The sequence below is a fragment of the Hyperolius riggenbachi genome, chromosome 8 (assembly GCF_040937935.1).
Source record: "Hyperolius riggenbachi isolate aHypRig1 chromosome 8, aHypRig1.pri, whole genome shotgun sequence".
NCBI lineage: Eukaryota > Metazoa > Chordata > Amphibia > Anura > Hyperoliidae > Hyperolius > Hyperolius riggenbachi.
Genome location: NC_090653.1, coordinates 261,348,344 through 261,363,248, shown reverse-complemented (window position 1 = coordinate 261,363,248; position 14,905 = coordinate 261,348,344). Strand labels below are relative to the sequence as shown.

Below are 14,905 nucleotides of genomic sequence, written 5' to 3'. Positions count from 1 at the left end.
CTTTGATGTCTCTCTACTAGCAGAACATTTAGAAACTGAAAGCAGAAGTCCTCAGTTATTCTCACACCACCCCCTAGCGACAAGTGGCCATAAATAAACATTACAGCAGTACTAATTAGAAACAAGGAAATATAACAAATAAGAAATAAAAAAATGTGCTAAAAATAAATATATAGCAAAACTGTGATCCTGTGGCCTAGTGGGCAGCACGTTGGCCTAGTGGTTAGCACTCTCGCCTTGCAGCGCTGGGTCCCCGGTTCGAATCCCAGCCAGGTCAACATCTGCAAGGAGTTTGTATGTTCTCCCTGTGTCTGTGCGAGTTTCCTCCGGGCACTCCGGTTTCCTCCCACATCCCAAAAACATACAGATAAGTTATTTGGCTTCCCCCTACAATTGGCCCTAGACTACGATACATACACTACATGATACATACATGGACATATGACTATGTTTGGGATTAGATTGTGAGCCCTTCTGAGGGACAGTTAGCGATGGAAGATGTCGGCACTATATAAATACTAAATAATAATAATTATGTGACCAGACTGATAATCTGTACAGCTGTATCATTACAACCCAACCTACGAGAAGTTTTTCTTACTTGCCTGGGCTTAGAATTGAATCAATTTCTTATAAAAACGGATTAAACAGTGACCATTTCTATCTGCCTCGAGGTCACAGTAACGTTACGCTGGGGTAATCTGTCACTGTTCGCACAACACACACCTAGTAAGTTTGGCGGATAATTTTCTTACCCTATCAGTTTAAACCGTATCCATAAAGATCAATAATGTGTGGCCAACGTGGCAAAACGGTGTAGTAATGCAGAAATGTTAAAAAATGATACAAAAACAATATTTGTCAGCAAAACTCCAACAACCGAACAAAGACAATTTGACACAGCAAAGTGACAATCAGGAGGTCCACCTGCTATCTCTGTTCTTCACCCCTGATTGACGTTCTGCTGAGAAGTACATTGTTTTATGTTCTTTATTCATTGGTTTTGCACAGCTGCGGTGTTTGTGTAACGTCTGCAATTTGTATGGGCTCCTCTGAAGACAGACGAGAAAGGCAGTTTTAAAGTATATGGAGACTGGTAAAAAATGTGTGTGCTCAGTAAACATGGATTTTTCTTTATTTGTCTGTAAAAAGGGGAACTATAATCAAAATAACAATAACGAATAAAATTGCTAATTTATTTTACAATATTACGTTTATAAATGATTTAGTCAGTGTTGGCTCAATGTAAAATCGCCCCGATTTACATTCGAACCGGGGGCCCAGCGATGTCGCCTTGCAGTGCTGGGCCCCTGGTTCGAATCCCAGATAGGGCACGATCTGCACAGAGTTTGTATGTTCTCCCCGTGTCTGCGTGGGTTTCCTCAGGGCACTATCTGCACAGAGTTTGTTGGTTCTTTCTGTGTCTGTGTAGGTTTCCTCCAGGCACTTCAGTTTCCTCCCATATGCCAAAAACATACAGATAAGTTAATTGGCTTCCCCCTAAATTGGCCCTAGACTACGGTACACAAACTACACGATACATACATAGACACATGACTATGGCAGGGATTAGATTGTGAGCTCCTCTGAGGGACAGTTAAGTGACAAGACAATGGCCTCAATTCACTAAACTTATCTCCTGTCTTTAATAACGTTTCTAGAGTTATCAACATAGTGAAGAGGCATGTAGTATTCAGGAAACATTTTACCTCAGGCAAACCTAAAGTTAACTCTTCTGTCTTTAAGTTAACTCTTTAATCCTTAAAATAACTCCAGAATTCTAAAGTTAAAGACAGGCTGTTAATTAACTGCTTGTGAAAATAACTACAGAGGAGGTAACTTAACTACAGAGGAGGTAACTTAAGGAATGAATAGATAAGATAACTCTCTCACTGTGTTATGGTAAGTTTTCCCTTGCCTTATCTCCAGCATGATCTTAGTGAATTGAGGCCAATGGCCTCAATTCACTAAGCGTATCTCCTGTCTTTAATAAAGTTTCTAGAGTTATCACCATGGTGATAAGGTATGTAGTATTCAGGAAACATTTTACCTCAGGCAAACCTAAAGTTAACTCCTCTAGCCTTAAAATAACTCCAGAATTCTAAAGTTAAAGACAGGCTGTTAATTAACCACATGTGAAAATAACTACAGAGGATGTAACTTAACTACAGAGGGGGTAACTTAAGGAATGAAGAGATAAGATAACTCTCACTGTATGGAGGTAAGTTTTCTCTTGCCTTATCTCCAGCATGATCTTAGTGAATTGAGGCCAATATGTAAAGGTTGCAGAAGATGTCGGCGCTATATAAATACTAAATAATAATACTCAACATAACCTATAAGCACACTGCCTCTAGGTATACATATTATACATTACATATTGTATACTACTCCAATCTTTGATTTCCCCCTTATTCCTTTAGATTGTAAGCTCACAAGGGCAGGGCTCTCTCACCCTTTTGTGCCTTGGAATGTGCTATACATTTTGTTCATCATGTTACATTAGTTACTGTAATTCCTTTGTCTACCGATTCTGTATTAATTATCAATGTCTAAATTGTGTTTATAGTTACCATTGTCTGTATTATTATGTACCCCACATGTGTTTCCTATGCTGGGAATACACAATGAGTTTTTTTGGCAGATTGATGGCTCGATAGGTCATTTCTGACAAGTCGAATCTGATTTTGATTCGTTCTTCTGATCGATTTCCTCATAGAAGCGAATGGAAATCAAATCGGAAAAAAGATTGGAAAAACTATCGGAGAATCGATCAGCCAGTAAATCTACTGAAAAAAAACTCATTGTGTATTCCCAGCATTACTCTGTACAGCGCCATGGAATATGTTGGTGCTTTATAAACCAATAATAATCGTAATATAACTTTACAGCTAAGAGGCCCTGTAGTGGTTTGATTGGCGGGGCGATACCGGCGGGTGACCTCAGTGTAACATCTCCATGAAGTACACAGGCAGCCCATAAACGCATCTGCTCTCACAATGACACAATCCATCGTGTCACCATGTCACATACATACTGATTGCACTCTGGGTGAGGGAGATAATATGAGATAATATGACGTTTGCCCTTTAAGCGAGCGCTTGGAACAGATGCAGAGCCTACGCAGCCAGGAGATATATGTGGGGGTGGAATTGTGTTTGGAGGGAATGGAGTACAATTTATAGGAGCGCTACTGAAGCCTCCTGTCCTCGTTTTCCCTGCAGGGTGGGCGGGTACGCGGGAGCCAGAGATAATAATATGGCCACAATGCAGAGGAATATAAACAGCTTACACTCAGGGTGGGGAACAATGCGACTGAGCAGCAGCCTCTGCAGAATATCTGCCTGTGTGGGGACATGGCAGCGTACTCTACCTGCAGGTCACCTGGGAGGAGGGGCACGGCAGCGTCCTCTACCTGCAGGTAACCTGGGGAGGGGCATGACAGCTGCCTCTACATGCAGGTCACCTGGGGAGGGGTACTGGCAGCAGCCTCTACCTGCAGGTAACCTGGGGAGGGGAATGGCAGCAGCCTCTACCTGCAGGTAACCTGGGGAGGGGCATGGCAGCGGCCTCTACCTGCAGGTCACCTGGGGAGGGGGAATGGCAGGGTCCTCTACCTGCAGGCCACCTAGGGAGGGGGCACGGCAGCGTCCTCTACCAGCAGGTCACCTGGGGAAGGGAGGGAGGGGCACGGCAGTGTCCTCTACTTGCAGGTCACCTGGGGAAGGGAGGGAGGGGGCACGGCAGCGTCCTCTACCAGCAGGTCACCTGGGGAAGGGAGGGAGGAGCACGGCAGTGTCCTCTATCTGCAGGTCACCTGGGGAAGGGAGGGAGGGGCATGGCAGTGTCCTCTATTTGCAGGTCACCTGGGAAAGGGAGAGAGGGGCACGGCAGTGTCCTCTACCTGCAGGTCACCGGGGAAGGGGGCATGGCAGTGTCCTCTGCCTGCAGGTCACCTGGGGGGGGGGGGGGGGGGAGGAAGCACGGCAGCGTCCTCTACCAGCGGGTCACCTGGGGAAGGAAGGGAGGGGGACGGCAGTGTCTTCTACCTGCAGGCCATCTGGGGGGATGGCAGCATCCTCTACCTGCAGGTCACCTGGGGGAGGAGCTTTATAAACGAGCAGTGTCCTCTACCTGTAGGTCACCCGGGGAGGGAGGGGCACGGCAGTGTCCTCTACCGGCAGGTCAACCGGGGAGGGAAGGGGGGGACAAAGCAGCGTCCTCTACCAGCAGGTCACTGTGATATGAGGGGGGGGGGGGGGGGGTTGAGAGGGCACGGGAGTGTCCTCCACCTGCAGGTCACATTCCGTACAGATCACCTGGCAGAACTGAAAATGTCACCACCAGTGATACATTTCAGAATGTAAATCAGGGAGAGGTAAGATTTTACAATGGGCAAACGCTGACTCATTTATAAATTAATATTGTAAACAATAAGTCATTTTATTCATTATGTTATTTTCACTACAGTTCCTCTTTATATGCCAATGCTGTATAAATACATGAGAATTCTCCAATCCGTGGATGCATCCAAACTGGAGATAATGGTTTCTTGTGTTTACATTCCTCACTTGATACAATTAAGTAAATACTTTTCTGACTGCAGACACCCATGAACACAGTCAGACATTCAGAAATCTTTTCTGCTTATATTATAAGAGGAATAAACCAGTTATGAAAAAAATGTAAATGCGACTCTCAGAGCAAAAAAATGTACTTTGGGAACTTGTCATTTCTAAATGAATAATAATACATATGCACAAAAGCAAATATGATAACTGTATGGCATCTAATAAGTTGGAAAACATGTTTTTATTAAATATTATGTCAGGGTTTTATACCGCTTTAACAGCCTAATGGAGAACAGGAGGAGGTCAATCATCCGTTCTGAACACGACCAAGTCACTTGTTCACTAGTGCTGGCGAGAGAACTTCCTGTACAGCCCATTGGTAGGTCCAGAGCTCTACCAACATCCCACTTTGCCACAGCCCAATAGTAGCTTCAATGGACCGTAAAGGTGGCCAATCATCACTCGATGTGCCACCAGATAGACCATCAGATAGACCCCTCTGTGTTGGAATCTGATCAGAGAGGGATCTATTGCCTCCCCACACACTGCAACTTCCAATAGATTTCAGCATCTATTGGAAATCGCCCTAGTGCAGCCACCTACCCGGCCGCTCCCCCAGGTTTATAAGTGCCCCCACTCTCTGCTGGCATGATTCCTGGCCTCCTCCGGTATTGCCTCACCGTGATTGCCTGTACCACGTGGCTTAGCACACATAGTGACGACACAACATTGTGGGAGGCGTCAGGTGGATAGCGGTGACCACAGAAGGCTAGGCGATGCGGCGGCAGAGAGGTGTTGGGATTAGAAAATCACAGCTTCTAAGAGCTGATCTGAGCTCCCCTGAGCTCTTGCACGGCGCACAATTAAAAGTCTTTATTCCACAAACAGTTGCCTTCTCTGTGTTTGTTTAGCATGAAATGTGTCTAATTAGTTCTATTCAGCAATTGTGAATAGACTGCAGGAGAGCTCTCCCCATACACAAAACACTGGGACTTAACCCTTTCAGTGCTCCCTGCAAAAGTGAAACCAAGGTTTTCAGGTTTTTCATAGGCTTTCCATAAATTGTAATGAAGATGTATTTTCCATAAACTTTCCATAAAGGTTATCATGCAGTGGTTAGTTTTTTTTCCGGGTTTTTTTTTTAGGATAGAGGATGTCATACCTCCATCCATCCGATAGCACTCTTGCTATCAGGTCACACTGAAATCTGGGCCAGTCATGGAGTTTGTATGTTTTTCTTCCAGGGCCTCTGACTCCCTCCCACATTCCAAAAACATACAGATTAGATAAATTATGACCCCAAAATCTGCCTTAGACTATAAGAGAAACATAACTATTATGACTATGGTGTAGATTGTGAGCTCCTCTGAGGACAGTCAGTGACATGACTATGTACTCTGTAATGTGCTGCAGAAGATGTTAGTGCTATATAAATACATAATAATAATATGGTTGGACATTACATTATGACTATGCAGTGTTCTCCCCAGGCTCTTTTAGCCAGGTGCTCCACCCGGCTAGTTTTGATGAGCACCCGGCTGTCATCGGCTCACCTCCTCCCCTGCTGTAAGCAGAGTTACTCACAGAAGCACCGGCCCTGCATTCTCTCATATTGCCCCACCTGGCTACTATTTCATGCCACCCGACTGGAAAAATATTTTGTGGAGAACACTGACTATGGTAGGATTAGATTGTGAGCTCCTCTGAGGACAGTCAGTGACATGACAATGTAATCTGTAATGTGCTGCAGGAGATGTTAGTGCTATATAAATATATAATAATAATATGGTAGGACAATAGACTATGACTATGGTAGGGATTAGATTGTGTGCCCCTCTGAGGACAGTCAGTGACATGACTATGTACTCTGCAAAGCGCTGCAGAAGATGTCAGTGCTGTATAAATACACAAGATATAACAGTATGACTATAGTAGCTGTTAGTAACGCATCCATTCTGTACACGCTATGAATATAGTGTGATTCCATTGTGAATAAGTAATAACACAACAGGTAGTATGTTCCAGTCTTACCTGGCTCCTCCCCCTCCCAGTACCAGCGCGATGGTGTTTCCAGTAAGCACTCGGGCAAGGCGTGAGAAGTCACAGTGGCGATCCGGCGGCTTCTGAGATACGCGCTCATACATTTCAAGCTGCATGGAGGTAAAAAAAAAAATCAGTTTACTGAACATTTTTCAACATCCTTACTGTGTTCTTCTTTGCTTAAAGGACACCTGAGGCGTAAATAAACTAATTAAATAAATGATTGCATCTATCTTCCTCCTCCTAAAATGACTTTTTAAGATATTGCCCAGTTTTATTTTATGTTTAAATCTACTTTTTAAATGTTAACTGCTGTATTGTTTTTTGCTCAATAACATACTCATTGAAGTATGCTAGACCTCAAATCTATGAATTATTGACCCCTTTTACCTATTTCCTGCTCTCAGAAGCCATTTTCTGCTTGGAAAGTGTTTTATAGTTGGAATTTCTTATTAATGAGGGACACACTGTAGTCAATTCTTGTCTGAGTCAGGACTGAGTCAGCCACTTGCATACCTGATATTTAACTCTTTCAGGCAGAGAAAGAAAAAAAAGGAACACAGCCTAGTTATTTGTGTGCTAGGCACTGTACATACCCATGTCTAGCTCATCATGTCACATGTCACCTCGGGTATCCTTTAAGTCCAGTTTACACATCCACTTTTGATTGCCCAACCGATGGCCAATTTTACCACCTACATGTAGTATGAGAGTTTACCTGCTCAATCTGTTCCAAATCTCTTGGCCTTCATTTTACATGGAGGTGATAAAATTGACCATTCAAAATTGGATATGTTTACACACTACTACCGGTATCCTGAAGCGATAGGAATACGGAGGCTGCTATATTTATTTCCTTTCAGACAAGGACAGTTGCCTGACGGTCCTGTGACCAAAACCAAAAAATGAGACATGCATTTGATTGGTCCAAGCTGCATGCGATTTGCATGCAAGCTGAACTATTGGTACTTCGCTGACCGATCTCTAGTGTCTGGAGAGCGGACACGCTCCTACTCATCCTACCTATCAGACTCCTCCCTCTCTGTGATGGGGAGTGGTTGATCGGTTATTACGGCCAATAGAGAGCAGGTTGTCAACAATGACAGGTGGCCGGAGTCTGCTGGTCGAACGTCTCTACTGCAGCACAGCTGACCGACTGCTTTCCAGTGAGATCTTGCCAGTATGCCGGATCGATTGGTTTAGTTGATTATGTCCTAAAGTCGACCGAAGCGACGACTGGGCAGCCACGTTGCAGCATCAATCTCTGCCAGATTTAATCATTACGAGCAAATCTGCAGGATATCCTTGCCGCAAATCGAGTACAGTAATGTATGGGCACCTTAAAGAGACCCTGTAATGAAAAAAAGTTCCCCTGGGGGGTACTCACCTCGGTGGGGGAAGCCTTAGGGTCCTATCGAGGTTTCCCCCGTCCTCCTGTGTCCCACGGCGGTCTTGCTGCAGCCCACTGAATGCACAGCCGACAATCAGGCTGTGCAATATTTACCTTCCCTGACTCCAGCGGGGGCGCTGTTGCGGCTCTCCGCTCGGAAATAGGCGGAAATAGCCGATCTCTGTCGGATCCGCTCTACTACGCAGGCACAGGAGACTTCCATCTGCGCAGTAGAGAGGACCTGGGAGCCGGGAGTTAAATATTTACATCCCCGCTGTTCGGAGAGCTTTATCGCTGCCGCCGTGGGACACAGGAGGACGGGGGAAGCCGTGATAGGATCCGGAGGCTTCCCCCACCCGAGGTGAGTACCCCAGGGGAACTTTTTTTAGTTACAGATTTTCTTTAAGGAGGAACTTTAACCTAGGATTGAACTTCATCCCAATCAGTAGCTGATACCCCCTTTCCGATGAGAAATCTTTTCCTTTTCTCACATAGATCATCAGGGGGGTCTGTATGGCTGATATTGTGGTGTAACCCCTCCCACAGTGTGATGTCATGATCATGGTCCTGACAGTTTCCTGTGAACCTCATTGCATTGTGGGAAATAAGGCTTTTTCCAACTGCCAAACAACCAGTATCTCCCCCTGTGCATAGAACGCTCAGTAACGAACATTCCGTACAGATCACCTGGCAGAACTAAAGATGTCGCCACCAGTCATAAAGTTCAGAATGTAAATCAGGGAGAGGAAAGATTTTACAAACGGACAAACACTTACTGAATAATCTATAAATGAATATTGTAAAAAATAAGCAATTTTATTCATTATTTTATTTTCACTACAGGTCCTCTTAAGAGCTGAGTCACCAAGTATAGATTTGCAGATCAGATAAGCAAGAACTAAGTAAGTGAGCTGACTATAACTTTGTTGCCGGATTGCCAAGACTGACATATGTATACGTTATATCACATACATACAGTGTCTGCAGAAGTATTTAAAGAGGAACTGTAGTGAAAAGAACAATTTAAAAAAAAATTCATTTATAGATTATTTGCCCATTGTAAAATCTTTCCTCTCCCTGATTTACCTTCTGAAATGTACCACTGGTGGTGACATCTATAGTCCTGTCAGGTGATCTGTACGGAATGTTCATAACAGAGTTCTATGCACAGAGGGAGATATTGCTTGCTTGGCAGTTAAAAAAAAAAAAGCCATTATTTCCCACAATGCAACAAGGTTCACAGACAGCAAACTGTCAGGACCATGGTCATGACATCACACTGTGGGAGGGGTTTCACCACAATATCAGCCATACAGAGCCCACTGATGATCTATTCGAGGAAAAATATGATTTCTGATGGGAAAGGGGTATCAGCTACTGACTGGGATGAAATTCAAACCTTGGTTAAAGTTTTGCCCCGAGATACATTATTCACATCTCCATGAAGTTTTAACCATCAACATATATGTCAGATTATTGTATAAAATGGCCACAGTGTCTAGTCTGGAGATACAGCTGTTGCTGGGATTCCGATATGACTGTTGTGTGATCGCAAGGAACTGCACACCGGCATCAGACATCTTTTTACTCATATGCCTAATTAGTGCTGACTCTCCTCAGAAAACTGCGAAATATTCCCAAACAAGATATTAGCAGACAAAGCCCTTTGTGTCTTGTTCTGGTGAGACACATACTGATTAGTGAGCACACCACTCGCATGATAGCGGGAGGCTTGGAAGAGAATTGGTTTCTATAGTAACTGAAATATTACAATCATTTGTTGTGAGGTGTCGGCTTATGTCCACAGAGCTGCACAAAATGGCTGCTGCGATCACCTGAGAGGACATGTGACACAGTGGAGTGTTCCAGAGGACATCTGACACAAGGGTACCTCAGGATTGCTTTATTTCTGGGGTGCGCCTTTAACCTCCCTGGCAATATTGACGTGCATGCACGTCAATACAAAACATGCAGCGAACAGTATTGGTATGCACACACGTCAATACTCTCCTGCACTGCATACTCGACCTTTGACTGACACATTTGGGCAAGTTACAGGAAAAAAAGGTTATAAAAATTAATTGGATCACTTTGTGAACAGAAATTCTGGGGAAATTGAACGCCAGGGAATTTAAAGTGGCATGAAATGTCATCTATTGTCTACTCAACAGCATTAAACCCCACATAAAACTAATAGCTAAAAACATAGGACTGGTTTGCAAGTTACTGGAAGGGTTAATACTTCCAGTATCTTATCGATTTAGAAGCAAATTTAGAAGCTAATCGATAAGATTACCGTTGCTGTACTAGAATTATCAGATTGTGTTGGAAGTGTACCGAGTTGTATAAACAATGCAGAAAAGATCCTGCTGTATGGGGAAATGGAGAACTTTCTCTCCTTTATTTGCTCAGTAATTTGTTAATTACAAGTCAATCTGATAATTTGTCTGGAAATAAGTTAGGCTATCAATTAGCTTTAGTGAGGTGTAAATATGCATTCAAACCACCCTCAAATCATACCCTTCTTAAAGAGACTCCGTAACAAAAATTGCATCCTGTTTTTTATCATCCTACATGTTCCAAAAGCTATGCTAATGTGTTCTGGCTAACTGCAGCACTTTCTACTATGACAGTCTCTGTAATAAATCAATGTATCTTTCCCCTGTCAGACTTGTCGGCCTGTGTCTGGAAGGCTGCCAAGTTCTTCAGTGTTGTGGTTCTGCTATGAACTCACCCTTTCTGGCCCCTCTATGCACACTGCCTGTGTGTTATTTAGATAAGAGAGAAGAGAGAAGCTGCTCTAATCAGCTGGATAAATCGTCCTCTGAGCTGGCTGGGCTTTCACATACTGAGGAATTACAAACAAGGGCAAAGCTGTTTGCAGGAAGAAAAGAGCAGCCTGAAACTTCAGTGCATGGGGGAAAGAAACACACAAATGATCTCTTGAGATTCAAAAGGAAAGCTGTATACAGCCTGCTTGTGTATGGATGTATTTTCTATGTGTGGACATACTGTACATCAACCTACTTCCTGTTTTGGTGGCCATTTTGTTTGTTTACAAACAGACTTTTTAAAACTGTTTTTAACCACTTTTAATGCGTCGAGGAGCGGCAAAATTGTGACAGAGGGTAATAGGAGATGTCCCCTAACGCACTGGTATGTTTACTTTTGAGCGATTTTAACAATACAGATTCTCTTTAAGCTGGCCAAAGACTGGTTGATTGATACTGTCGATATCTGCTACAAAACGATGCCCCAACTTGGCAGCCTGATCAACCGATCTATTGATTTCCTAGAAAAAAAATCCATGGAATCAGTCGATTGGATGGAAGAGATCTATAGAACAGCAGCGGGTTAGGAGCCGTGGTAGATTGAAGGCCCATAGCGCTGTACTGCATCGAACAGCGCAACACTTTGGTTAGATACCATGCTAAAATCTATTTAAAATCTGTGTGTAGAATTCAGAAAGATTCGATCGGATAGATCCTTCTCTGATCAGATTACGATCTAAGAGAGATCAATCTTTTGGCCACATCCACCAGTGTGTATGCCCGGCCTTATACTGGTTTATATTGGTTTTTAAAGTGGACCTGAACTCTTGCACAGAACAGAAAGAAAACAGCGAGAAATGCACCGCGTGTGTATTTAGAGAGTTTATCCTGTCATGCTAGGTACGCAATAGAGATTTTCTGGCAGATTTACTGTCAGATCGATTATTTACAACATGTCCCATCTGATTTTCGATAGATTTCCGACTGTTTTCCTTTCACCACCATTGGAAATCGATCGGAAAATGATCGGAAATCAGATCGGACATGTTAGAAATACAGGTAGTCCCCAGTTAACGAACGAGATATGGACTGTAGGTTCGTTCTTAACCTGAATAAGTTCTTAAGTCGGAACATTGTGCCATCTTGTGTCCCCTGTACCTCCTCCGTGTCACCTCTGCCCTTTGTACCTGTTTATACAAGTTTCAAAGCCATTTTTTCTTTGTTTTTTTTTTAAATCAATTTTCTCAAAAACGAAGTCCAATTAAAAAAAATAAAAATTCGACTTGTTCCCATGGAAACAGAGAATCCATGCCGTTCGTAACAGCGGGTCGTTCGTAAGTCGGGGACTACCTGTAATTGATCTGCCAGTAAATCTGCCAGAAAATCTCATAGTGTGTACCTAGCATTACTCTCCCTTTGATGTCTCAGATGTGTCAGCTGGCTGCCTGGGCAGAGCAGCTAATTGGTAAATACAGGATGTTAACAATATAGCTGGCCATACACTGGCCCGATTTGTGCCCGTTTCGACAGCAGATTCGATCACTGGGATCGAATCTGCTGCCAATCGTTCACGCTACACGCCGAATTTCGATCCATTTCGTCCGATCCCGTCGATCGCGCCGTGCGGAAAATAACCGTCGATCGCCCGCGGGTAAAGAGCGCATCGCTAGCGGCGTTCGAGTGCCCGACGACCGACGCAATAGAGCCCGCATACATTACCTGCTCCGCCGGCGCGACTCCAGTCTCCCGGTCACCGCTGCTCTGTCTGCGCTCTGGTCTCCAGGTCCGGCATGCCTCACTTCTTCTAGCCCGGCAGGAAGTTTAAACAGTAGAGCGCCCTCAACTGTTTAAACTTCCTGCCGGGCTAGAAGAAGTGAGGCATGCCGGACCTGGAGACCAGAGCGCAGACGGAGCAGCGGTGACCGGGAGACTGCAGTCGCGCCGGCGGAGCAGGTAATGTATGCGGGCGGGCGGGGGCAGCAGCAGCAGCACCACCACAACAGATTGTGAACGGTTTCAGGCTGAAATCGGTTCACAATCTGTTTGCTGTAAAGGTAGCCATACGATCCCTCTCTGATCAGATTCGATCAGAGAGGGATCTATCTGTTGGTCGAATCTGATGGCAAATCGACCAGTGTATGGCCACCTTATGTCTGCTTCCATGTAAGCAGGAGGTAGACATTGCAGATTTATTGCTGGATTTGTATCAGCTGTAACAAAGAAATGTTTTTCTTTAAATGTTATACTGTTGCTTATCTTTTAAAGCAGAAAGGAAGTTGAGAATTCAGGTCCACTTTAACAGCAGCAGGTCACTGATGGGTGCCGGAAACTGACTGGATGCTGCTGGTTGGATCCAGGCAGCTACTTTACTGGTTACCAGGGACTTTCAGCAGAGGGTCATCCTCCAAGCTGAAGTTTAAGTCCTGCCCCAGATACTGCTCCAGGCACAACTCCAGACAAGGTAATTGAACATTTAATAGCCTTTCTTCTGCTGCACCATCTCTTTACAATCAAATGGAAAGCTATCCAATTACAAAGAGGCTTTTGTGATTTTAGCTTGCTGCGGATAAATTTAAGCCTGACGTTTTGGATAGTTTAAACAGGGGGTAAAAATCACTTTTGGATTTTTATGGCTCTCCTGTGACCCCGTATCAAATCATTTACAGGAAGTGAGAAAATCTCGCCAAGAGTGACAGAGACGGCAAGAAATAAAACACGAGGATAGGTCGCTCTGAACAATTGCCCTTCTTCCTTGCTCTGCTAAAATTCAAATCCCTACAAGATCTAGGCACTGAATACCTGTGCCTAGGATTTGTTTCAACTGCGTCAGACCTTCACAACCTCAGATCTAAAGGATCCGATAACTTGACCACCACCAGAGTCCAACTAAAAACCTTTGGAGTCAGAGCCTGTCATGCTGCCCCTACCCTGTGGAATGCCTTGACAAACTTAATCATGACAGCTCCAACCCTGGACACATATAAAGCAAAAACTAAAAAGCCCCCTGTTTAGTCTGGCATTTATGATCACATGACTTTTTCCTCTGTACACATCACTATGTACTGCTCTGAGACAAGCCTATGCACTTTGGGTCCTACAGGAGAAAAGTGCTTTACAAAGGTTTTGTTGTTGTACTGGTTGGACAAATCTCCCCCAATGTTCTTTTATGTGCAGGGCCGGATTTACCATAAGGCACTGTAAGCACACTCCTACAGGTGCCTGATGATGGAGGGGCGGCTCACTTCCCTCCGCTAGCACCTCCCTCCTTCCCTAAGCAGAGTCCTGAGCAGAGCATAAATTTGTTTAGTCACCCAGCTCTCAGCATTCAACTGACCAGATCTCCCATCAGTCAGGGCACCACTAGCTGGCTACCTAATGCTAAGGGACACCTGTAGCTACCTATGACTGCCTGGTAAGGGAGAAGTCAAAGCTGGGTCAGCCAGCACACTTGCGGTGCGGTTCAGTGGGGGTTTGTGGGTTTCTGGAGGGGGGGGGGGGAGTTTAGGGTGCCAGGACATCCGTGCCTATAGGCTCCGGTGATGTAAATCCAGGCCTGTTTATGTGTATCAATCAAACATACACTAAGATATTTTTCAAATCATATAGTGGATGGGAGATTTGCGGCAAGAATACTAACCACTTCGCCACTTTGCTGCCTGCCTGATGACTTTCATGGTACAATACCCAGGTGTTATACTATGGGAGAGGATTTGCTGTGTACCGAGCTTCGAGGGAGGAGGTGCTACGTGTGTCTGAGGTCAGTAGAGCGCATCTGCTGAAATTAGCCTTGTGCACTAGCAGCTGTCTTGGTGCGGCCGAGATCGGCAGACATGTTGCTTTGCTCTGCACAGATGACTGACGTCCGGGAGGTAATTGGCAAAAGACTGACATGAAGGTGAACAATAGGCAACAAGAGAAAGGCGGGAGGCAATTAGAGGAACAGGGCCGGGATTCCTGTCAGGGCTCCTGAGTGAGGAGTACACAGGCCGCTGTTCTGTCACAGGTTGGACACAATGCACTTCCATCTAGCTTATTAACGGTTCTCTGTGAGCTCTCGAGCTGCTAACAACCAATCTCTGATCAATCCTGTCATGTCAGCAGCGTGCAGTGCTGACGGTATAATCCGCTCAACC

The 14,905-nt window shown here is 44.6% G+C and overlaps 1 protein-coding gene across 3 annotated transcripts in view; it reads right to left on the bottom strand.

The window, feature by feature from the left end:
- PNPLA7 (patatin like phospholipase domain containing 7) overlaps positions 1–14,905 on the bottom strand; it is a 412,399-nt gene that overhangs the window by 110,933 nt on the left and 286,561 nt on the right. For all 3 annotated transcript variants that reach the window (XM_068248745.1, XM_068248744.1, XM_068248743.1), the window contains one exon: positions 6,603–6,721. In XM_068248745.1, the coding sequence (XP_068104846.1) occupies positions 6,603–6,721 (119 nt within the window). The remainder of the gene's footprint in view (positions 1–6,602; positions 6,722–14,905) is intronic.